The 25,073-nt window shown below is 41.5% G+C and overlaps 1 protein-coding gene across 1 annotated transcript; it reads right to left on the bottom strand.

Moving 5' to 3' along the window:
- Nucleotides 1–10,652: 10,652 nt before the first annotated feature.
- On the bottom strand, nucleotides 10,653–13,031 carry HSPB3 (heat shock protein family B (small) member 3). The gene has a single exon (XM_033086234.2). The coding sequence runs from the start codon at nucleotides 12,777–12,779 to the stop codon at nucleotides 12,183–12,185; it is 597 nt and encodes a 198-aa protein (XP_032942125.1). The 5' UTR covers nucleotides 12,780–13,031; the 3' UTR covers nucleotides 10,653–12,182.
- Between the last annotated feature and the right edge of the window lie 12,042 nt (nucleotides 13,032–25,073).

Here is a 25,073-nt window from a genome sequence, read left to right as displayed (position 1 = left end):
CGCCGCCGCCCGGGGCGCTCGCTGCGCCGCCGCCCCCTCACCGCGACTCGCTGGCGGGGCTGCAGCACCAGAGTGCCGCCGCCCTCAGGCTTCTCTTTCCGTCGGCGGCCTGCCCGGTGCCGCTCCCGGAGCCGGCGGCGGGCGCGGGGCCGTGCCGGGCCGTCCCACGTCGTCAGTTGCGCTAATCCAGAGCCGAGCGGCAGGGCGGAGCAGCCGAGCGCAGAGCGGCCGCCCCCATCGATGGCCCCCTCCCTTCCCCCTGCGCCCCCTGCCGGGGGCCTCGCCGAGCGCGTCCCGCAGTCCCCCCGCCTCCGGGCCCGGTGTCTCTGCCCGTCTCTCCTGGCCACGCCGGGTCCCGCTGGCCTCCTCCGGGCCTTTGCCGCCCGATCGCTGCCGGCGCCTCCCGACCCCTCGAAGGCGCGTCAGCGTCTCCCCGCGTCCGGCCGGGAAGCTTCCCGAGCCCTTGGGTCTCCTCCTTGCGCCCTGGTGCGGCCGCGCTGGTGCTGCCGGCGCTCCCCCGGCTGCCTGCTGCGTCCATAAAGAATGGCAGGGTGCGTTCTGCTCTTGGATAACGCGTATTTTAGCCTTCGCAAAAAATGTAGTCGTGCCACTGATGTTGGTTTTCTGTTGAACAGCCTCAGTCTAGTCGAGATGCTTTTCTCCCTACCTGTTGCTCCTGGTCCCGTGGTGTCTAGTCATATGGATCCCGTCCCGTTAATCATCTTTGACCTCTCTCTGGATCCCTAGGCACAAGTTTCTCTCAAAATTTCTTCGTGCTCACGAGTAATTAGAAAGCAGTTTTTCAGAGTAGGTGTTCAAGTTCTTCATGTTTTCACATTAGCACCCGGATATCTTGCTCATTTGTCTGCCGTAGTTTAGGTAGTATGTTACTTCATAGATCTTCGTGTCAAATAATTTGTCTTCACCTGGGAGTGAATCACTGGACTGCTACAAGACCCACTGATTCTTTTCGTTGCTGGTTTTAGTGTTTGATACCCGGAGCTTACTTTTTACAGTTTTTCTTTGGACCTTCATTTTCTCCAAAATTATTGCTCATATTATCACAGTACTTTCCTGTTACTGTTGCTCAGTTTGTCTACTCACCTTTTTTTTTTTTTTGTAAAATGTCAGTTCACCCCAGTCCAGCATGTTAACCCCAAACTCCTTTAATGAATACTTAGATCCAGAAGTCTGTTTTAATTAGTGAATACAGTGCCCAAAGAAACACCTAATTCACGTGCAACCAGCTCCTCAGTGGCTGACCCAGTGAAACACATTTGTGTTGGAGCAAGTTTATAGAGAGCAATTCTGGGTATCTACAGCAGCGCTAAGGTGAGAAGCATCAATTGTCTTCCTGAGAGAGAGCTGGCAGCTGGTAGGAGCACCCTGCCCTGGCTTGGTCATGATCGCTCACCCCGGACTAGCAGCCCTGAGGGGATCCTCAAGCCCCACCAAAGCTCTTTTTCCATCAGTCAGCATTCTGTCCCTGCAGCTGGTGCACGGTCAGTGTCTGCCTTTCACAAAGGTCCAGCTCTCTTCTGCAAACACAGAGATTGCCATGGCGGGTGGCTCACAGTCCACCATGCTGCTCTCCACCCACATGGCCAACTCAGTAAGGACTAAAACTCCACTAGGAGGTAGATATGGGTCAGTCTGACCTTGGTTTTAGATTTCATCCCAGAATTTAACTGCTGCAGATCAAGATATAGGATTGAGATTTTGTTTTCCTTCCAAAGTTACTGCTGACATTTGTCTGGGAAATTTTGTGCATTCATGTGTATCCTCACAGGTTAAACTACAGAAGAATAGCCCTTGATCTGCATTTTCTGTACTACTTATTGCATTATATATATATTTGACTACCACTGATCCAACTCCCTTCCTAAACCTTTCACTCCTATTTGTCTAGAATTCAATGTTCTTAATGATTAATGTTCTCGTCTGAATAGACAAAATTCTTTTGTTACATGGGGTGAACAGTACTAGACACGATGCTGACCAACTGATTTCTTTTAAATAGATATTTAAGATGTGCTCTTACTGGACAACCTGGAGTGACAAACAGGTGCCAAGCTGGTTCAGGAAAGGGATTTTCCTGCTCCAAGTGGTCATGCTGACAGTGCCTGTCATGCTGTGGCTGTCACAGCCAGGGTAGGACAAAGAGACAACTTTGGGCTGAGTATCTGTCTTACTTCCTTGGGTCTGGTGGAGGTAGCAGCTGTTCTACTTCCTCCCACCCCCTCAGTGCTTTTGGCCTGATTTTTCTCTAGTAAGATTGATGTTTGACTCTCGAACAGAAGCAAAGATATCAAGTCCAACAGGGAGGACAAAAACTGCTATCAGGAGAATCTGAAGGTGTAAGATCTACAAAGACCTAATGAAAGTAATATTTCTTAATTGCATAGGTGCAATTTTTAAAATAGTTATTCTCTAACATCTTTCCTTTTTATCTGAAGACTTTAACAAAATTATGTGAAATTGAGTCATGGTTTTTCCAGCACTAATGCTTTCAATAAGGCAAAAATATGAAAGGAAAATGTGTGCTATGTTATTTTCCTGGTGATCAAAACTGCAAAGAGAATTTGGAACAATAAAAAGGTTGCAAATGACGTTTTCCATCCTTTCGCACCAGTGAGCCAACTCTGATTACCACAGTGCTGAGGCACGCTGTTGTGGATATTATAAATAACATTTTAAAACCATCAATTACTGTTTTTGAGAAAACTAACCTGCAAAATTAGAAGCCATTCTAACAAACATTTTTAAAATGTTTGGAAAAAACCAGATTCCAAAGTTCTCAATAACCATCTACAGTGCCAAGCAGAAGAGCTGGATTTATTAAGTTTGGTTTCTTGCTGTTTGGACTAGGAGAGACAGCAGTTTCCAAGTAAGAATGGCAGACAATGTCTTAGAACATTTTAGCTGCACAAAGCATGTTTCTCAATGCTTTGCTTTGTCAGGAATTTTTACCATCTTCATTGGGAATTGAATTTTCAGAGGCAAAGTGAGTGTTATAAAAAAGACTAACAACCTATAATTCGGTGAAAATGTCTATTATTTACTGTGTTCCTAGGGACCTGTAATTTGAGGGAGTAAAGCTGAAAGTCAGACTAAAACCAAATGGCTGCCAAAGAGTATATATGGGATATATCATTGTATGTAAGTTAGTTGTCTCAAGAAACCATTAATATGTGCTAAAAGAAATGTTTGAAAGCAGCATGATTTTTTTTGCTGATTGGGTACAGAAAATTAGAGTAAAAAATCTGGAAACATTTAAACATTTTTTAAAATGCATGGATTTAATCTATCTTGAATTTTAAAAAAGTGAATGAATAGAGGTTCTGAAATCAAATGTAATGGAAGCTTATTCTGCCCTGTGTAACTTTTCATTGAAGATGTCAAATCTTTCCATTTTTATTTCGTTAATCTTCCTCTATGCTATGCTTTGCTGTTTTACTAAAAAAAACAGAGTGAATTTTCATAAGAGAAGATAAGCACTAAGCCTTTTCTTTATGGTGATAGTCCTTTGTGGACCCTGGAAAAACCATGTGACTGGACATTGAACATGCTCTAATGCTCTAATAGGAAATACACTGAATAGTGCTTTGTGCAAGGAAATGGCTACAAATAGATTGGTTTTCATCAATATAATTTCTAGGAGCAAATTCGGTTAAATGACTATACAGTACCTGATTTTTTGGGGATTTTGCTATTTGTGGTATATTTTTAGCAGGTGGTACTACCTCATCATAACTAGAGCAGACTGTATTTTTTTAAAATCATACAGATTGATAATAAATTTCACTTAATAGGGGAATAAACCGTTTTTCTTCTATTTTTCTGTCATCTCTGATAGTGAAGTCACAATTCAGGTGCTTGGCAGTGCTACCACTAGAGGGCACAAAATGATTTTAAACACAAAATTGTTTAAACATTTCACTTGCTAGAAGTAAAAAACTAAAGGCAAGTAAAGACTTTGAACTACCAAAACAGTAAAGAAAACGCAATAAATTTGAAAAAAATGTTATTCTAGTGGTGGGGTTTTTTTTTTCAGTTTCTGAAAGCTGGAATATGATTTTATTTGAAATGTTTTATAAAATCTTACTTGAAATAAAGTGAAATGAAGTGAAATGTGAATAGAAATGGAGTGAAATGAAGACACTGAAATTTGGAAAAAATGAAGTGAGATATAAAAGAAAACACAATATTTTTCGATCTCAAGCATGAATTAAACAATAGTTGCATTGCTTTTTTCAAAATAGGTTGTGTAAAGTTAGAGATAATTGATCAGAAATGCTGATGGTTTTGCTTAGCCTTTGCTATATGTATTAGCTGTCTCAGCCCCAGTCTGTGTAGTAGGTGGCTGTTACTCAGTTATTCTCCACTCTTCATTTAATATTACTTGGAATGTGTGTTTGTCTCCATTTCCTGTCTGAAAGGATAATGTTTCAAACCATCTAAGGATGCTGTCAGGGTAAATCTGTTATGTATGTGGTTCTTCTGTGCTGTGGCAGGGGTGGTATGTGCCGGACAGACATTCTGACGGTGCTGAGTCTTCATGGTTATGGACAAATGGGCCCATGCCAACTGCCAGTCCCTTGGCATGCACATAGACAGAATTTACCTGCTGAGTAAAGGCTGAGACACCAAACTGGATGAATGAGCCTGCTGTACTTTGTCCTGAGCTGCATAAATCCTTGAGGGATAATCTCAATCTTTTGTTTATCAGTCCAATACCTTTAGTGATAACAAATACTTGATAAAAAGCAAGTCTGGGAGCTAAGTGGGTTGCTCATGTTGAGGCCAGCATTGTATCCATGTACTATATAAATGTGGCATGAAAGTAAAGTTATGCCAGCAATAAACCCATTGTATGGGATGAATAAGTCATATTATAGTGCGAATGAAGAATTGAGCATTCATTAATTTCCTGAATGCATGTGTCCTGGTCTTCACTCATGACAGAGAAATTGTGGAGAAGACCTCCTTAGCAGGCTCTATGCTTAACGCTGAGGCTTATAATGGGAAAATAAATGCTGATGGGATCTAAAAATTCACAGAACTTGGGCTGAACTAGCTCTGGTCAATCCTGAAATTGCTATGGTCAGTGCAGAAAATGCCTGGCAGAGGCTGGTTGCAGAATGCAGGACTAGTCACTGGAAGCTTCTCAGTTTTACCTGTCAATAAATAAGGATGGATTAAATTGACACTATATGAATTTTTCCTGTCCATTGTGGAATTTTATGAGAGTGATTTCTCAGTCTGTGCCTAGAAACCAGGAAAAGCGCTTACTAACTTAGGCAACAGATGAATTTTGGTGGCATTTTGACCACCAAAGTATCTTTTATTTTCTCAGACCTTGTGTTTAAGCAGATACAGTACATTATGTATCAGGAGACAGTGGCATTTACACTAAGGTTAATTAATATTTGGGTGAGATTTTTTTCTTGTCTTCAAGGAGAAAAATTGTGTCCATGTTGTTGCTTGAGGACATGGGCTACTCAAAGGATGGACAAGGAGCTACTGTTTTGTCTGTGTCAGCTCAAGAAATTAAGAGTTCTGAGAAGCTGAGTGACTGAAAATGACACTGTTTTAGCTTATGTATTTTGCTGGTCTTTTGGAGAACATAGGGCCTGCAAATATTGAGGTGGTGAAGAAGGTTCTTGCTTAGGGCCATGTGTTTGTGAGAAAGTGAATGGCATGAATTCCCCAACACACGTGGTGCAGCCTGGTACTTCCTTGCTTTGAACATTTGTTTTAGGAGGGAGTTCAATGCAGAGACGTATTTGGCATCCCATACCATTAATAAAATTTTAAGAGATTATAATTTCCTAAGAGAAACAGGGTCAGAACCTGGGTCTGGTTGTTCTGTATGCCTTTAGAGTGTTTATTGCTACAGACTGTGCTCATATAAGCAGAATTATCCAAATTTAAAATACATTGTTACAAAAGGACAAGTGAAAGTAGAAACGAAAAAAATAAGAAGTTGGTAGCAAGCAATGCCAACTGATACGAGAAAAAGCTCAAAATATGTTAAAAATTGTATGGTCAGTGGGAAGTCAGGACTTATTCAACAACAAACAGAATCCTAGCAATAGTTTAGTGATAAAGATGGCAAAATTACCAATGATGATACAGGTATCCATTAGGTAAAAAGGTATTAAATATATGCAAAGTTATTCAATATGTATTTCTGCTCTATGTGGAAAAATTATGCTTACAGTTTTTCATGTTGGTGAATTTCTTCGTGTTCTATTAGTAGCTAATAAGAGTGTTTAGTAGAAAGCATTATGCTTTTATATCTTTGTAACTCATAAAAACAGGATACTAGACAGACTGTCCCAAGAGCTGTCCAGAGTATTACTTTTAGTTTTAGGATAATATTGTCCTAAAACTGAACAAATCTCAGAGGACTAGGGAAAACCTGCTTTTTGTAAGCCATGATGATTATTAACACTTGAACAACTGATGGAGGGGTGTGATGAGTTTTCCATCAACTGAAGTCTTGAAATAAAGATTTTATCTCTTATTTAAATAGGTGTTCTTTTTCAAACATATTATGGGCTGGCTTAATGAGGAAATTACCAAGTGAGATAACATGCATTCAGGGTGTCACTAGAGATCATCACTGATCCTTCTGACCTTTAAATCTGGAATAAAATAAATCTGGAAACCTTATCTGTCTCGACACTGTAGCCATTTCAGACTGAGGTTTCTAGAAGGTCTAAGTTAAATATTGCTATGGTTATTATGATAGAGTCTAGAGTTCATATTTCTTCACTTATTTGTCTCATAGTCTCCTAATCTATATTGAGTCTCTCAGTTTCATTCTGGGATCGAGTCCTGGGGCTCCATATATACATTAAGGGAGAGACTGTATTTATGGTGTGTCTTGTACAGTACATACTAATCATGCCACCAGTGCTTGGGTAATTGTGGTAAAGTTGCAAAATATAATTAAACTGCTATTAAAATGCATACAGCTGTCACCAGAGGAGGTAGTTTATGAGGTTCTGTCTGCCTTGTAAGACAGAGTACAAGAGTTACATTTTTATTAGTCACACTCTGCTCTGAAAATCATTCCCCTTAATTAATTTTTCATTATAGCCATGATAAATCGAATAATTTTTAGTTAAGAGTTGGACTTATTTAAACCAAACGTCCAAATTCCAAATTAGCTTATTCACAAACACAAGCCATGCCTGCTCTTCGTGCTTACTCCAGTGTGCTGCTGTGCTGTCTGTGGAACAGATGACTGCTGTGTCCTGGCTGAGAGGAGAATGGTATATCCTGGAAGATGAGGAGTGGAACTAAAAATAGAGGAGTTGGTGTCACTGGATCCCATCTCAGATTCCATCTTACCTCTTGTGGGAAGTCAGAAACACACAGAGAGCTATTCATGTGGTCCCTCTGGATGCCTGAATCAGCTGCAGGTGCAGCCAGCTTCTACTGCTGGTACTGTGGTGGTAGAGGGAAAGGTTCCAGCAACCCCTAGAGGCTGCACATTGGCACCTGAGTGAGGAAGTCTTGCTGGATCAACCAACTCCATGCATAGCCAGTGAGAGGGACAACTGCATAAGTTAACTAGCTTATATTGAATCAGTAAACCAGTTTGAGCTGATGAAGACTTGAGTAGAAATTTTGGGGTGGCTAGTTCAGGTAGGGCACTTCCACTTTCATCACCATGTCATCCAACTCTTCTGAGAACAAATAAAACTTCTGGAGATTCTGACATGCTGTATGCTTACATGATGGAATGTACAATTAATACACAAAAAATTTAAAGAGATGTGCAGTTGGAAAGAAACTAATATGGTAGCTGAAGGTACTCTTTCAGCCTAGCATACCAAGGATTCAGTCCATGTACGTGTTCCTTTTCTATTAAAAATCAAATAATTTTAAAGTAATTTTGAAATGTCATTCTCAGCCCCTAAAAATGCTTATTTTAGAAAAAAGTCAAATATTTCTTGTAGAAGGTTTAAATATTATGTCTTCAAACCTCTTCATATATATCTACTGGTTTTGGCTTGGGATTAAGTGTATTTTCTTTGCAGTAGCTGCTGTGGTGCGGATTTGCTGGCACACGGGGAAAGTACTCTGGTTCCAGAGTTAGCACAATTGGGGCCAGCTCACTACTCCAATGTAGTGTATAGGTGTAATTCTTTAGACTTAACTTCTGTGTTCAGAGCGTAGGGCTATTGAGCTGCTGTCCACTGGGTGAGAGGGGCCAGCCACTGTTTCTGGTAGTTGACAAGACAGAGGTCTGCATCTCTTTCAAACAGCAGAAGGTATACCTAATACTTTCAGAAATATTTATGTTCATTTTAAAAACCAGTCTTGTACTGTTACTCAGATTGAAAACGGAGGTTTTGATTCCTGGCTAATTTTGATTCCTGAAGTAAGTCAGGAATGTGAGACCCTCCCCTCTGAGCAGGAGTGTTGCCACCATGATACCCCAGAGATTTCTTTTTCTCTTTTCCAGTGCTGCAGCTAAGTGATTATTGAGTGACTGCTGCATATCATGTCAGTCTTGGTTCACTGTATTATCAGTATTGGACTCTGTAGAGACATCTCAAATGCCCTGGGTGCAACAGAAACTATAAAAAGGCTGCAAGGCCATGAAAGGCATTTTTGGGCTTTCTCCTCACAAAAATCTCATGGAAATTTATTTTTTTACCTTGTTTTTGGAGACTAGTGCCATATTGATACATTTTCTGTTCTGTGAAGGCATTTTTCACAGTCTTAGATTCATGCATTAAATCATCTTTATCTATTTGGAGGAGCAGTTTGATCAGTTACAAAGGTAATCCCTCACTGCTAGGAACTGAGAAGGCTTGGCAACACTTGGTCTGCAAAGACTTATCACTTATTCTGGGTCAGAATTTTATAGACAGCCAATTTCACGGTTCCTAATTTAACCACATCAGCGTGTCTTAAACCTGTCTTAAGCTGTAGCTGTGTTGCTGTTGGGATGGACACGACACACATAGCAACACGTAGCAACAGGTAAAATAGCTTTTTAATTATGGCTCCGTGTTGTCTTTTATACTTTCTTTAACACAGTGCATACTTCATTCATTGGTTAAAGTAACACAGCTCATCATGGTCATTGGTACAAAGCAGTATCAGCATCACTGGTTTTGGGCAGGCTTTTTACCAGAACTGTGCAAACTGATAATAGCCCTGTTTTTCTAACTGCAGGTGTCCAGTGTTTACCTCTGTTCTCTCAGTTCCTATGTGAACAACCTTGTCTTCTTCTTCCCTTCAGGGGTAAATGTGAATCTTACCAATTTCTTCTGTCAGCTCACTCCTCTGGCTCACAGACCAGCTGTCAGCCCCTTCTGCATAGCTGTTCTGAAATACTTTGCTGTTGATGAATATCTCAGACTGCTGCCCATGAGCAATACTAACACATTTCTATGTGACAGTCAGATTCAGTTCTAATCAGATTATAAAAGTAAAATATCATATAAAATATGCGAGAACAGCTCTTTCCAGATTATTCAGAAACAGTCTGCCAAGTGCTTTGAGGTTGTTCTGGTAAACACATAAAAATCATCCATCCAAGATCTTCTGATAAATCACCACTAAAAAAAGGGAGGGGAACATTTTCCTATGCTCTTCCTGGTGCTAAAATGCAGGAATTCAGTGGCAGATCCATACTCCGCTGTGGTCCCTGTTACATGAACTTTCAGATACAAGGTCAGGGGAAGTTCTCATTTACCATGGAGCATGGATGTAGGCTTTTGTAAAGATCTGTTTACAAGGGAAGGTACAGTTTGGCTGGAAGCATCCATGCCATGTCTGGGTCAAGGTATTCCAGTGATTTCTGACTGATAACATTTTGAGCAAGTACAGACTTGGGCACAGAGTGATGCAGAGACCTGCAATACAAAACAGTCAGATGTCACATTTTCCATCCTGTTTTGTGTGTAACTATGGCATTGACATATGTAGAAGAGATTATATGATTTTGGTTGTATGGTCTAATTCCTTGCCAAGTTTCCAGTAGTTTAATAATGATCTAATTTGAAATAATTAAATCAGTATTTTTTTTTTTAGAACATCTTTCTCATCTATAGGGCTATGAATATCATTACTGCAATCATAGCTAGAATAGTTTTTATAACTTGTAAGGTTAACTGATAAAATTTACAAAACTCTCTGTAAACAAAAATCACCAAAGCAGATTGCTGACTTGTGATCCTGAACACTATCCCAACAGTTGTGTCATATGGTGATGTAGAAACCATGGGTTTAAGATAATACAGCTTTTATAAAGCTGGCCTGTAAAATTTAAATCAAGACCTGTATCTAGAATTCGGTTTCTTAAATCTGTGCTACATCTCCTACCAGATTGCTGGTGAATCTTCTAGACGTAGAAATCTAGATCTGATTTGCTATTTGATCTTAAACCAATATGCAAATTGGTTTAAGATCAAATTGGTTTTCCCCAGGCAGTATGGGGAAAAAGTGTGGGGTTGAGTGGAAATGCAGGGACATCTGTTTTGTATTTTGTTTAATTTGTTAGAAAACATTACACTTTTGACTTCTGGTATATTAAAGAGATAATTGCATGCGATGAAAATTTATAATTCAGACTTTATTCTGCCTTTATTGTACAAATTTCTTGTGAGTTTTAGCACAATTAATAGGTAAAATACAAGAATTGTGCTACCCACTTTTCTAAAATAATTGCTTCAAATATCTAGAAGTCTAAACAAGAATTATGTAAATCTTTCTCATAAAAGGACATGTGCAGACATACAAGCTTAGGATTTTTACTTGAAACTAAAGGAACTCTCTAGCTTCAGCCAGTGAAGCTAGCTTCAGCCAGGTTTTGTTCATCATAGTTTCCTTATATTCTTAAAATTGTATTTGTATTCAGTTTCATTTGAATATGTTTTTGATTTGTCCAAACAGCAGATGGCTGTGATGTCTGTATTTAACTTGGCACTTTCCATTCCACATTCCTTTACTATTCATAGCACACCCAGTCATAGTAATCTCCAGTACACATAAAAGGAGGCAGTTCGACTTGCAGATGCAGTTACCCTCAAATGTGTGAGTATTTACAAATCCATAGCATTATTTCTTTTTAATATTGAATAGATGACATACTAGATACAGAAGGTGGATATTTTTTCATCTCACCACTCTTATGAAATGTGAGACACTGGAACCCACACTAAAGCTGTGTCTGCAGTAAGAAACCCCTGTATTTAAAATTAGATTCATGCAGAGCCTGTGTTCCTATGGGGAGAGGGGGATTATCATTGGCAGAAAAATTTGCTCTTGTAGACAGAGTTGTGGGATTCCAGCCTAAATTGTCAAGCAACATGGACAATTAAATACTTATCTGATTAAATAACAAGTCTACCTAAAATGTGTAAGAAAAAGGCATTTGTGCAAGAGTAAGGTCTTTTTATTACTGAGGTTTCACACAGAAGAATTTGGTGATTTTATAAGCAAATACTTTTTCTTCAGTTGTTATGCTAAACAAAACCAATTTTCTAAACTGTCTTTAAAGTTTTTTTTAAATTTCTTTGACAGAAAGTATGATTTTTATTTATTGTGTTTTCAAGCAGATAAAGTCAGGCAAATAAATTCTTTTTTCTTATCGTTTGAAACATGCAACACACTTCTAAAAAGTAACCTCTCAAGAGTTTTTTGTATAGAAGCTTGAACTGTGGAAATAGAGATTTTTCTCTTGATGGTATATTTCAGTTCGTGTGCTTTTCCAGAAAGAATAATTTAATCAAAAATTAGAAAACAGATTTTTTGGTACATAAATTTCCATAAGATTCACAATTTGTCCATTCCTTCTTTAATGTTTACGACTATGTATGACAAATGCTTATTCCTTAGAAATACAATTTCTGCTACTTAACTCAAAACTGTGCTCTATTTTCATTGTTATCAAACTGATTTTTTTTCTCCTGCTGAGACTAGCTGAAGTTTGCTACTGTTCAAACAGCCTGGGTTTTCAACCTGTAGCTGGAGGCAAGTATAACATTTCACTTCAAACAGTAAACTGAGCATACAGAAACATATATACAAATAATTTCCTTGTCTTTAATAAAGACAGCTACATGCTTACTACACCCTACAGCACTGCATGACTGATATCATTTTGTTGCATTAAGAATGATTTTATCTCACCGATAACTATAGACATGGTTCTAATTCTTTTCCACTGAGTTCTTCATTTCAACAACCAAGATGCCATCATGGCAGAAGAGTGCAGACAAGTCTTTGTTCTCCACTCCGTCAGGTAATTTGTATTGTCTGGTGAAGCTTCTGGATATGAAACCGTGTTCATCCATCCTGGGTCCGTGCTGAGCTTTAATCAGGAGCCAGCCTTCGAAAGTCTGGATGATGATATCTTCAGGGCGGAACTGCACAACATCCAGCAAGACCCGAAAGTGTGTGTTTTCCTCCTCCTGGCTGCTCTTCCCAGCTCCAGCCGTGCTTTCTGTGGCGCACCTTTGGCTGCTCGGTGCAGTGGTGGCAGGGCCTGGCAAAGCATATAAAAGGTGGTTCAGTTTGTGTGCTTCCAGCTCTTGGCCAACAAACTGCTCCTGGTAGCGTGCAGGAGTTTCCACCCAGTGTCTTATGACAGCTTCTGCCATTGCTGAGACAGAAAGATCAGCTGCTACTCCTGCTGTGTCGGGAAGCTGCAGAGTCAGACTGAGCTTTTCCCAGCTGTGTGTCTTACCCACAGACCAGTCTATCAGTTGATGTTGCCTTTCACTTTTAGAGCAGGCAGAGCTTAACATGTAACACAGTGTCCTGTGTTCCAGTGCTGTGAGACTTGTTTCATCTTTTTATCCACCAACAATAGAGCACTATTTATAGTGCTGCAGTCTTGAGTGGCTCCAACATATGCATGGCTTTCATGCAAGAGTAGTAAAAACAAAATTTTAATGCACCTATTCTTACTGCAAGATTGTGCTGTTTATAATTATGAATAATGATTACACAAATAACATGGAAGATTTTTTTATTGAAATGGAAGTTCAATACTTCTGTTTTTCCAAGGGATACATGGGACTAACTACAAAGTCTGTATTTCTTCTCATTGAAACGTGTAGCTAGTGAGGAAGGAGGTATGGCAGCAGGAATGGAACATATTTGAGGTTAGCTAAACTGTACATTTAACAAGGGCATTGGACATTTTTGCGGAAGCTGTGCATAGGTGAAATTTGGGCATGGTCACCCCAGGACGCTGTGTTATTGGTGGGAGGAGAGAACCATCTCTGCCCAAAAAGGGGAGCCTGAAGGGCTGCAATCTTAGTCACCTACAAACACAGCAGAGACGTCTCCAATATGCCAAGGAATCAGACACAAGAGTGCAGAGAGAGCTACGATGAGAGCTCATGTTTCAGAGGTTCCAGAAGATGGTAGTTATTTTCCCCCAGCAGCATAGTAAAGACAATTCTAAATCCTTAATGCTGTCCTATTGTCTCAGTAATCTTCATCTTTTGTTGCTTAACAGCTTGAACCTGTGATATCATCTACTTCATGTATCTGTAAAGCAGGACTGGTGACCTCTATGGCTGTCTGAGGTGTAATTATGGAATAAAAAAATGTGTGGGAATGGAAGTGACCTCTGGAGATCATATAGACCAACCCCCTTGCTAAACCAGATTCACCTAGAACAGGTTGCACAGGATCACATCCAGGTGGGTTTCAAATATCTCCAGAGAAGGAGCTTCTACAATCTCTGGCTTGTCATCTTGCTACTCTGTGATTGCAGGGCAGATAATGCCTACAGAGGTCAATAGTTTGTTTCACAAGAGCTAAGAGAAAAGTGCAATAGAAAGGGAAAATAATTTCTAAATTTTAGTATGTTTGCTAGAAAATTGCTCTAGCTGAGCTTGGTAATGTAAAGCAGAATGTGTTATGGCAACTGATGATGAAGATTTTTTAATTTGATTTATTAGTACAGTCAGAGTTGCTGTAGTGCTAGAAATAATAATAATGAGATACTTTTATTCCTTCTTGTTTGGCTATTGTAGTTCAGAGCTCTCTCTCTCTTGTCCTTACATGTTCCATTACCATAGTTAATATGGGATCTTTGGTTGCTAATGGAGTAATGAAGAAAGAGGCAATTAAACATCAATATTTATCAGATACTGACTTCTTTATTGCATTAATAGCAGGGCAGAATTACCAGATGTATGTTAATTAAAGCTTTAAGGCTGTCATTTTATTTTAAACTTAGAAAGGCTGCATTGGAAGGTAAGGAAATCTTCAAAAATTCAAGATAACTTAGATTAATGGCCAACTGTTTAATTGAGTATTGTGATAGAGGACTATTGTAAGGAGTAGGCTACTTTATTTAACTATCTGCTCTTCTCCTGTTAAACTGTCCTCCAGAAATAATTTAAAAATGCAATTCTGAGTGTATCACTGACTAAAATAGACCTGGAGCATTGACTATTTTCTGTTCAGCGGCTGTTTTCTCTTTTGATAGCAAATGATTCACTTGATGAGGAAACTTTAACCCTGAAGTGGAGCAGTATGCCTGGCTGGTTGCGATATCATGCTTATATAGATTGCTGAAAGCTACTGCTGTCCCTAATTAATTCTGTGATGATAGCATGACTTTTTTTACTTACCTTTTGCACTTCATTAATAAACATAATGTACGGGAATATCACTTTTGATTTTTTTTTTAATTTATTCCCACTGTCTCTGGAAAAAGATATACTTGCCCATACTTTCACTTCAAATGAAAGCAGAAGTTGCCATGTCACTGCAAGTCACTGTGGGACAGCTGCATCTATTCCCAGAAACAGCTGTGTTAGTCTTTCAAATATCTCTCTTAAGCATACTTGAAACTGTCTGGTTTCATTAGCACGAAAGATGCTTTGAATGCCCTTTAAACTCATTTTTTATGCAAAATGCTGCAGAAGGTTATAGGATCCCTTTCTACTCTGTAGAACAAGAAATCAGAAAGATTTTGATAATGAAGCCATGGAGCCTATTTCTGTTTTCCCATCCTGCCCTGTCCTCTGTTCAGTCCCTTCTCTGCCACCTGTGGGGTCATGAATTACGCACAATGCTTCTCATCTCTTTGTTACTAACATGGGGAATATGCCAAGTGGAACGCACAAACACCCTTGATTTTCGGCTTTCAAATTTAAACGTGGGTGCATTGCTGCAACACTGAGGCGCTTCTGACACTTATGGTGCCAATTACCTATGGCAGGATTCGGTCCAGCAATACGTTTTAATAACAATTGAATACCTTGGTCTTTTAAAACCTTCAGAGTTGATCCGACAGGAGGAGGACCGACGTCCGAAATCACCAGCTCGGTGCCTCAGGTTTTGTTTCCTTATTTTACTGTGCCTGCGAAGGCCTCTCTCCGTGCTGCCCAGCGGGTAGGAGCCCGCCGGCTGCCCTGGGAAAGCACTGCAGAGCTGTTCCTCCGAAGCAGCAGCCAAGCAGCTCGGTGGCCCTGCCGGCGTTCCCGGTGCCCGGCGCTGCGGCGGGCGCGCCCGGACAGCGCCGGGATGCGCGGGCACGGCGGCCGGGAGCGCGCGGCGCCCATCCGCGGGGCACAGCGACATCTGCTGGCCAGGCCGGGCAGCGGCGGCACCGCGGGGACAGCGCGGCCCGGCCCGGCCCGGCCCGGCCGCGCCTCCGGGAGGAACCGCACGGTAACAGCTGTAAAGGTCTCATGCTGGTATAATCTACTTTATCGATATTTTGGAAGAGAGTGGCGGCAAAAATATTTGATTCTCGTCCTAGGCTGCATCCAAAGCAGGGTGGCCTGCAGGTCGGACGAGGGGATTCTGCCCCTCTGGCCGTGATGCTGTGTCCAGCTCTGAGCCCCTCAGCGTGAAAAGGGCGTAGAGCTGGAGTGGGTCCAGCAAGAGGAGAGTCGGCAAGATGATCACAGGGCTGGGGAGCCTCTCCTGTAGAGACAGCTGAGACAGCTGGGGAGTTGGGGTTTTTCATGGTGGAGAAGAGAGGCTTCCAGGGACACCTTACTGTGGCCTTCCAGTATGCAAAGAGGCTTTAAACTATAAGAGAGTAGGTTTAGATCAGATATTTGAAAGGAATTCATTACTGTGTGGCTTGTGACCCCTGGAACGGGTTGTGTGGAGAAGTTGTGGACGCCCCATCCCTGGAGGTGTTTAAGGCAGATTGGATGGGCTTTGAGCAATCTCATTTAATGGATGGCATCTCTGTCCATGGCAGGGCTGTTAGAACTAGATGATTTTTAATGTTTCTTTTAACCCAAACCTTTCTATAATTCTGTGATGCTATTAAATAGATAAAGTAGGCATCCTGGTAAAGCTGTATTTTAAACTGCAAAAATCTAAGGTGCAAAAATCATGAGAGTAACACATTATTTATGCCTTTCTTAAATAAATACAGATTCATCCTGCTTGACACAACTTTAAAATAGTAGATTGCCCTGTCACAATTCTCTGTGTGCTTGATTCCCCAAAGAGAAATTTGTATTTCAACTACCATTGAAATTCAGTAACTGCTGAAAGGCGAAGAATGTGAAAAGGTTGGCAGGATGACTTGAACAAGAACTCTTGTAGAAGAAGCTAAGAGGCTAAATTCACATCGGGGCCATCTAATTATCCAAATGAATGTAGAAAAAGCACTGCAGTTACTTTTACCAAAGTGCTGCTCATGATCTACTTTGCATGTCATTCGAAAGAGATATTGTCAGATGTTGCAATACATATGAAATGAAAGAGCAAGTAGGACTTTTGGGTTTTACCTGTGCTCTGTTATGCCCAATAGGGAAATACAAGCTTTGTGGTGGTACCAAAGAGCTAGATAGTAAAATAAAATATATATGACAATGTAACATGGGGTGATACATATGAAAATACATCTCCATCGTAAAGAGCTATTTTCTACATATAATTGAATATATTTGTTTAGAGTGAGAAAATTACCATCTCTTACTTTGAATCCATTGCTCCTTAAAGCTATGAGTTGTCTTTTTGGCTGGATTGTTAGATCTGGATCTGTGTAAGCACTGAAGAAATCAGCAACGTAACTACAAGTCCTGCCAGTGCCTAATCAGCAGATACTAAGTGTTCTGTTTTCAATAAATATTGAGGGATTTTTATTTTTTTTTTTAGTAATGTCTTGTTCCAATCACATGGTGTTTATATTGGTCAGTGAATCACAACATAACTCTTTTGCAGAAAGATTTCATGCTGTGTTATGAAAATTCTTGCAAGTAGTAAAGACTGTGTTGTTACATAGCCAGCTTTACTGAAGGGAGACTTCTGTTTGTGGGTCGTGTCCTTCAAAACCTGGAAAAGGCTGGATCTGCTCAACCTCTTGGAAAATCTCTCCAGGGCACTGATGCTCTCTTGTAACTTATAGGCCTCTTAAGAAGTGGAAAACTAATCCCAGTTCCTGCACTAAGAATCAAGTGTTTGCTCATTCATTAGGAAGTATTGTAAGAAGTACAAGTAATCATGGAATGGACTATCAAGATTGGTTTTTCTTAACATGTTGACATGATAGAAGAGCAAATGAAGGTTGAGGATGAAGCAGATGAAGGTTGACAGGACACAGCAGCTGCTATTGGAGCTGTTGGAGAATAGTGAAGGAATGAAATACAACATGTATAACAGTGATTTTAAAATTTCACATTACTATAAAAGTTACTTTAAAGTGATGTCATGCAAGTCTTTACACAAATTTGCTTTGTTAATCACATGTCTTGTTTTAAAATATTTGCATGTATGCTAGAAGTAAATGCATCCGTGCCTCACAAATTCTTGAGGAATTCCTATGGAAAACAAACTCTTTGGAGTGATAATAATCTGTTCAATTCTTGCAGACAGAACAATAGAGAGGAAATGAACAATTAAAAGAGAATAATGCACCTTCGGTGGTCAAAAGCTCTGTTTTGCTACTGAAAGTCAGGATCCAAAGCATTTCTGCTGTAGAAACAGTCTTACTCTTCACCAGTTAAAAATCAACTAGTGTTCCAAGAAGAATGCCAATTTTCCAGTTTCCTCCTCTTCTGCCTCACTGGAGGTTTTACTTGAGACTCAAAAGGTATAACTCAAAGCAATGAAGTACAGTAAGACTTGTGTTCATTTTGGACCTGGTAAAATTTCGTAACTAGTGCTGACATACACATTTAACATGTGAAATCCCTATCTGTGGGGACATCTTCAGCTGTGCATGTTTTCATGTGGACCACTTTACTAAAAATAATACAAGTAGAGAAAATCTAACCTATGAAAATAGCAAAATTTATGCTCTTTAAAATTATGTACTGTCTAGGTCCTACATTACGCATAAAACATGCTAACATGTAATTAGCACAAAATACCCATTATCTCCTTTTGGGTTTTTATGCTTGTTTGTTTCTTTTTCCTAAGAACAAAGTGAAACTATGTGGTGTACTGATCTTCTGGATATATTTATCAAAGTAATTGCAAAATAAATGAACTTACCAAATTAATTTTGAGATTTAAGAATTTCTGTGTTCAAAGAATCCCGAAAACTCAGCTGAAAACTCATTGAGACTGAGTGTCAACATGTTCATCTGGAAGGTGACAGGCTGCTGATCCTAGGAGTAATTTCACGTTTATAAGCCGCACCTGATTACAAGCCGCACTTCCGGGTGTCAGCAACTGTCTTGGGTTACAGAGTGTGATAAAAGGTATCTATTCTATCACCATCTGTTGAGGGTGGGGGCAGTGATCCTTATCTCAACGGCAGATATTCTGCTAATGGGCCATCCATTGAAACCAGACAGGGCATTGTTCTTTATCTTTTCACAACCCATCCTTCCTCCAGCGAGTCATTTTCTGCTAATGGCCCATTGAGTCCCACTGTGTGACTGATAAAATTACTGCATCCCATTGGAAGTTGCTCCAGTCGGGGGAAGAGCCCAACATTTCTTACCAAGATAAAAACAGAGGTTTTGGGACACTAAGGGAGCCCCTTTCTCCAGTGGACTCCAGAGGAAAACTGGATTTCTCCACATCACCACTGGACCTCCGGAGGGAAACTGCACCTTGTACAGGAGCACTGTTCCAACTGAATCACATCTGTCACTGCAGGAGGATGCAGCCACCATTTAATGGGACTGCTACCAACACCCTGCCTGACGGGGTGTGAGGCTGTACTCTGACTTTGTCAGGGTTTGGAGTTTATTTCTTTGTAGTACTGTATTTCTATTTTAATTTCCCTAGAAAAGAACTGTTATCTCTAATCCCGTATCTTTGCCTGAAAGCCCCTTGATTTCAAAATTATAATAATTTGGAGGGAGGGGGTTTATATTCTCCATTTCAAAGAGAAGTTCCTGCCTTTCTCAGCAGACACCTGTCCTCCAAACTAAAACAACAACTTTTCATTCTTTGTCCATATATAAGCCACACCTGATTATAAGCCGCACTTCTGGGTTCGGACCAAAATTTTAGTCAAAGTGGTGAGGCTTATAATCGTGAAATTACTGCACTTCATCCAGAAAGTGTTAAAAAGAAACTGCTGGGATTTGTGAAGGATTTGCAGGAAGAGTATGCTGTGGTTAGTGAACAATTCATTTCTGGAATGACATAAATATGCTGTTTGATATCAGTTTACCCTGGGCATTAACTACTGTGTCAAGCATCTTTAGCTGACAAGGAGCAGATGGAGACTGACTGGGTAAGTAATGAGTGTGGAAGGCTTACCCTGAAATCTCAAACTTAAGAGTGACTGATAGGGAATTGATAGTGTCTCAATGCCATTGTCTTCATATGGTGACTTAGTGGATAATACGAAATTCCAGTCTTAGAAGGAAAGCAGGTTATTTACTGGCAAAATTACTGTCTTACCTTGCCTCTCCACATGGTGAAAGCCAACCAAAATCTGGCTCCTGTATCAGAAATGTTATCTCCTTTAGTGTTGGAATTAGAACAATAGTCTTATATTGTGCTAATTTCCTGACTTTGGCAATGCCAGGAAGGCTGCAGAGGTGGTAAAATCTGCTGTTAGAAATCCTTTTCTGTAGATAGTTTTCAGTTAAGTATGAGGAACAAATTTTGATATATAAACTGCATGATCCTTTGTCTTTACTGGACTTGCACTTATGTGTGTATCAGTGCAGAATTTATATCCTGCATCTTAACACTATTATCCATACTACTTCTGAAATTACATTTTCTTTCCTGGTATATATTAATCTTAGAAGACAGAACTTGTCCAGACTTTTTTTTAAGATTATCAATCAATTTACTGAGAACCTTGATTTACAGGACATGGATAGGTAGATTATTCCACATATGTGAGTCATGAATGCTTTAAAGGAGTATTACAGTAGTTTCACGAATACAAGCCGCACGGATTATAAGCCGCACCCCCGGTGCCTCGACAATGTTGCTGTCTTTGTCAATAGATAAGCCGCACCCCGAATATTAGCCGCACTTTCGTTCGTGCGCAGCTTTCACAAATTGGCCAATTAGTAACAGGATCGCGGCGTAGCGGGCTTTACTGGCTCGGGGCGGGGCCAGGCAGGCTCGGCCCGCTCATGGTTGCCGACGGGGCTGGGTGGCCCAGCTCAGCGCCACGGCTCGGCGGGGCTGGCCGGGTGGTACTGCCGCCGCCGCCGGGCTCGCTGGCCCCCCTCTCCCGTCAGCACCGCCCCGCTGCCGCGTTCCCTAGCCCCGCCGCCGGGCTCGCCGGCCGCGGCGCGTTCCCTAGCCCCGCCGGCGGGCTCGCCGGCCGCGGCGCGCTGCCTTCCCCAGCCCCGCCGGCGGGCTCGCCGGCCGCGGCGCGCCGCCTTCCCCAGCCCCGCCGGCGGGCTCGCCGGCCGCGGCGCGCCGCGTTCCCCAGCCCCGCCGGCGGGCTTGCCGGCCGCGGCGCGCCGCCTTCCCTAGCCCCGCCGGCGGGCTCGCCGGCCGCGGCGCGCCGCCTTCCCTAGCCCCGCCGGCGGGCTCGCCGGCCGCGGCGCGTTCCCTAGCCCCGCCAGCGGGCTCGCCGGCCGCGGCGCGCCGCGTTCCCCAGCCCCGCTGGCGGGTTCGCCGGCCGCGGCGCGCCGCGTTCCCCAGCCCCGCCGGCGGGCTCGCCGGCCGCGGCGCGTTCCCTAGCCCCGCCGGCGGGCTCGCCGGCCGCGGCGCGCCGCCTTCCCTAGCCCCGCCGGCGGGCTCGCCGGCCGCGGCGCGTTCCCTAGCCCCGCCGCCGGGCTCGCCGGCCGCGGCGCGCCGCGTTCCCTAGCCCCGCCGCCGGGCTCGCCGGCCGCCCCCTCCCGTCTGCACCGCCGCCGCGTTTCCTCGCCCTGGCCGGCACTGCAGGGCCCCGCACCGCCGGGTTCCCCCACGCTGCTGGCCCCGATTATGCTGGGCTTCCCCCGCTGCCAGGCAGCCCCACCCGCCGGCCTTCCTGCTTCTGCCATGCTCCCCTGCACTGCTAGCCCCAGTTCTCCCGGGCTCCCCCGCCATGCTGGCTCAGGCTCTGCTGCCCTCCCTGCCCCGCCCTGCTGGCTCAGGCTCTGCCACCCACCCCCCACACTGCTGGCCCCGCCTCTGCCAGGCTTTCCCACCTCTGCTGGGGCCGGCCGGGCTCCAGCTTGGCTTGGGGCTGCCGCGGGCTCTCACTTCCGTGTTGGCAGCTTTTAGAATTTTGTTAATAGATTAGCCGCCCCGGAATATTAGCCGCACTTCCGGGTTTCCACCAAAATTTTGGTCAAATTGGTGCGGCTTGTATTCGTGAAATTACTGTAGGTCTGAAATTTAGAGCTGTTTTTCTCCTCTCTCTTATCTGACCTTCTGTTTATGCATGTTAGATTTTGAAAAACATAAAAATGTTTTCTGGCCTGCTTTGTACACTTGCCTATTTGCAAATACCCCATACTACATATATTGAAAAAAAAAAGAGGAGATTTGTTTTTCTACTCAAAAAAAGCCTTTGTATCATATAAAATTCTGTCAGAATCTCACTCAGTCTTTGTCATGCCCTCTAAGCAAAGATCTCTGTACATGTAAATATTTATTTAACATAACCAGAAACCTGGTTAGTAGGTAAGGTAGCACTTTATTTCCATTGCTACAATACTTTCCTCCCAACACATATTGGTCAATATAGCTGTTTTTATATAACACAGATCAGAACTGCTGTGAAAATCTGTTGCTTGTGTGTTGATCTACTGAAGGTCAGAAGATCCTTAATTAAACTTTATTTTGCTAAGGTTTATGTTTACATAGCATGCTGTGCAAGAAATAAAATGTTTGTAGTGAGATCATAAGAGAACAATAATATTTATAAAGGCAGATTTAACTCATATTATAGAAACCATTTTATTTTCACAGTAGAAGCTCTTACTTCCATATTAATCTTTGCTCTACCAAGGAGGTAAATTAAGTCTGTGCAGGCTAATGGAGTAGTTCTGTAGTCAAAGATTAGTAATTAGTACAACTGTACTTGAATGTAATTACTTATTCTTGGAGAGAAGTTTTAAAAAGTAATTCATGTATTTACTGGGCATAAGTGTTTACTTAGCTATTCCATATAGGTTGTAGTTTTCTTTGAGGCCAGTTAAAGCTACTTAGAGATAGCAGACTAAGACTACATGGTTGATAAAGTGAAGAGAGGCTTCTTTGTGCAGGGATGAACAAAGCCACAGGAAAATAATTCAAAAGAGTTAATCATAAGCAAGACCAGAGGGGGCTTTGACATACAGTCAAAAGACTTAGCATGATTGACATTTTGCTATCAATTCAAAACATACTCAATTTTACAAAGAGATTGACTGATGGACAGGTAAAGAAGGTTAAAGTAGAATGAAAGACAAAGTGTTCTAAACACAAGGAAATTTGGTTATTACTGTGAAAGCAACCTGTCATTCAGTGAATTGTACTGATTGATAGTAGCTAAAGGCAGCTGGATGTTGAATAATTCGTGGTTATCTGTCCAATTTTTCAACTCCATACTCTCATTCCTATTCCCAGAGCCTTCACTGAGGATATCAGCAAAGTAAAGGCTGCAGGATTAAATCTTATTCTAGCAAAAATCTAGGACAGAAAGAACCACCAGACAGTTTCAGATAGACTCCAAGCTGTCTCACCGCTATTCATTTTCTACCACTGCTGGAATTTTGCTGTGGAAACAAATAGCAAAGAAAACAATAACAGGATTAAGAACAATGACAGACTATTAAATCACATACCAGTGGTTCACAGCCTATGGCATTTTTTTTCAACTGGTGCAATGTTAGTTTTTTTTGGCAATGGCTTTTCTGTTTTTTTGATGTACAACATTTTAGGGTTAAGAACATGACCTACTGGAGGAAGGGATGCTTTCTAGTTCCTCCCTACTTTGATATAGTTTTATATTGTTTTTAATTTAGTTCTCCTACCTCAACCTGTGTAGTTTGGAGACAGGCCCCTTTTCTGCTTAGGAACAAGAGTCAGGGCCAAATCAGATGCCAAATGATGCTTCATTCTTCCTTTGTATAGTGAGCCATAGAGAGCAGTTAGCCATCAGTGAGCAAATAATGGTAATGAGTTGTTCTATGAACTGTAATTGTGCAAAAGCTAACATGCACAGACTGCAGCACAATAGAGATTTGGGACCAATAGACAAACAACTGGTAATTCTGCAATCTGAGGTCCAGTCTAGAACTATAGCAAACCAGCATCCTAAGTTTAGGTACTTAAATAGTGCAAGAGACCTCTGCTATTTTGAGAGATCAAATACAGTTTCCTGTTCCTATTGTTCCCAGAGTCAAAAATGCATCCTGTTGATACCATAAAAAGACACCAAACTCTTCTGCGGTCTGGAAAAGTGTGTATTAGTTACTCTACTGCTGCAGTACCACATTCTGATTATGTAGAATCATGACATTAATGTTTTTTTTCTCAGCAGTTCAATTTCTTTAGTCTTTGAAGCCACTTTACACACTCTGACAATAATTTGAATTTCCTAAAAAATCACACACATTTCACATGTGTGTTTATTTTCGACCATATCCAAGTGAGAAGCAAGCATTTACACAGCTAGGTAATGTGGTTACAAAACATGCTTGCTACCAATTACATGTCAGGTGCATGATCACTTGCAAACTTCAGTCCCACTTGAGCAGACAAAAAGCCATTAGGGTCTTCCAACATGTAGTTGCTGCAGTCACTTGCCTCCAACATCTTGTTACCCTTTATGTTCCCATCTCCTATGTGGGTGAATTCATTAAGAGTTGTATTTCCAGCTCCAAACTGGCTGGCATATGAGGTCTGCCACATATCAGCTCTGCCTTTTGTACCAACTAATATGGAGTTGATTGCCTGCATGTTTGAAACAATTGGACTGATGCCTTGTGTTACTGGATACGAACTCCTGCAGTTATTACCTCCAGATGTGGGGAGAAAGACTAGCAGAAAATACCTGCTTCATTAGCCCATGCTTTTTTCCACTACAGTAGGTCTGAGCTGGAATGTCAAGACCTACAGCAGTGTTAGGCATCAGAGCTGTACTTCCAGGAAATATTAAAAGTGGTCTGGCCAATAGCTACTTCATATTAAATATTACAGGATCCTTTCTGGTTTATATTAGGTACCCAAAATCAATAGATACTTTGACCTTTAACTTTCTGTGCCTCATTCCTGCTTCTGAAAGAAGGCAATAATGATCTCTCATCTTAGTGGATTGTTGTGAAAATGAACTGATTAGTATTATAGAATCACAGAAACATAGTATCTGTTTTTAGAAGTTAGTGTCAGATTATGTAACACAAAAAAAAAGAAAAGAAAAAAAAAGAAAAGAAAAAAAATATTTCTGTCCTTAGACAGAATTTGTCAAGTGGTGAGTAAAAACCGTAAGGAAAACATTAGGCCACATGTAACAGTAATTCTTTAGTAAAAAGTAAAGAAGGAGGAAAATTTAATTCTGACTGATATAGTAGTCAAGTGGAAAATATACAGTAGAGTTATATAATTGGACAGCACATTATAATATACAGGCATGTGCAGACTGAAATAAACATGCACAGGAAATCTGAAATTTTGCATTTTCTTTCTCAGTGTTTTAAAAATTTAGTGTACTACAGTCACAATTTTTGGGTTTCTGTTCCTCTTCTTTGTTTTTCAGCATGAGA

The sequence above is a fragment of the Catharus ustulatus genome, chromosome Z (assembly GCF_009819885.2).
Source record: "Catharus ustulatus isolate bCatUst1 chromosome Z, bCatUst1.pri.v2, whole genome shotgun sequence".
Lineage (NCBI taxonomy): Eukaryota > Metazoa > Chordata > Aves > Passeriformes > Turdidae > Catharus > Catharus ustulatus.
Note: the sequence above shows the minus strand (reverse complement) of the source record. Positions and strands in the feature narration are given on the sequence as shown.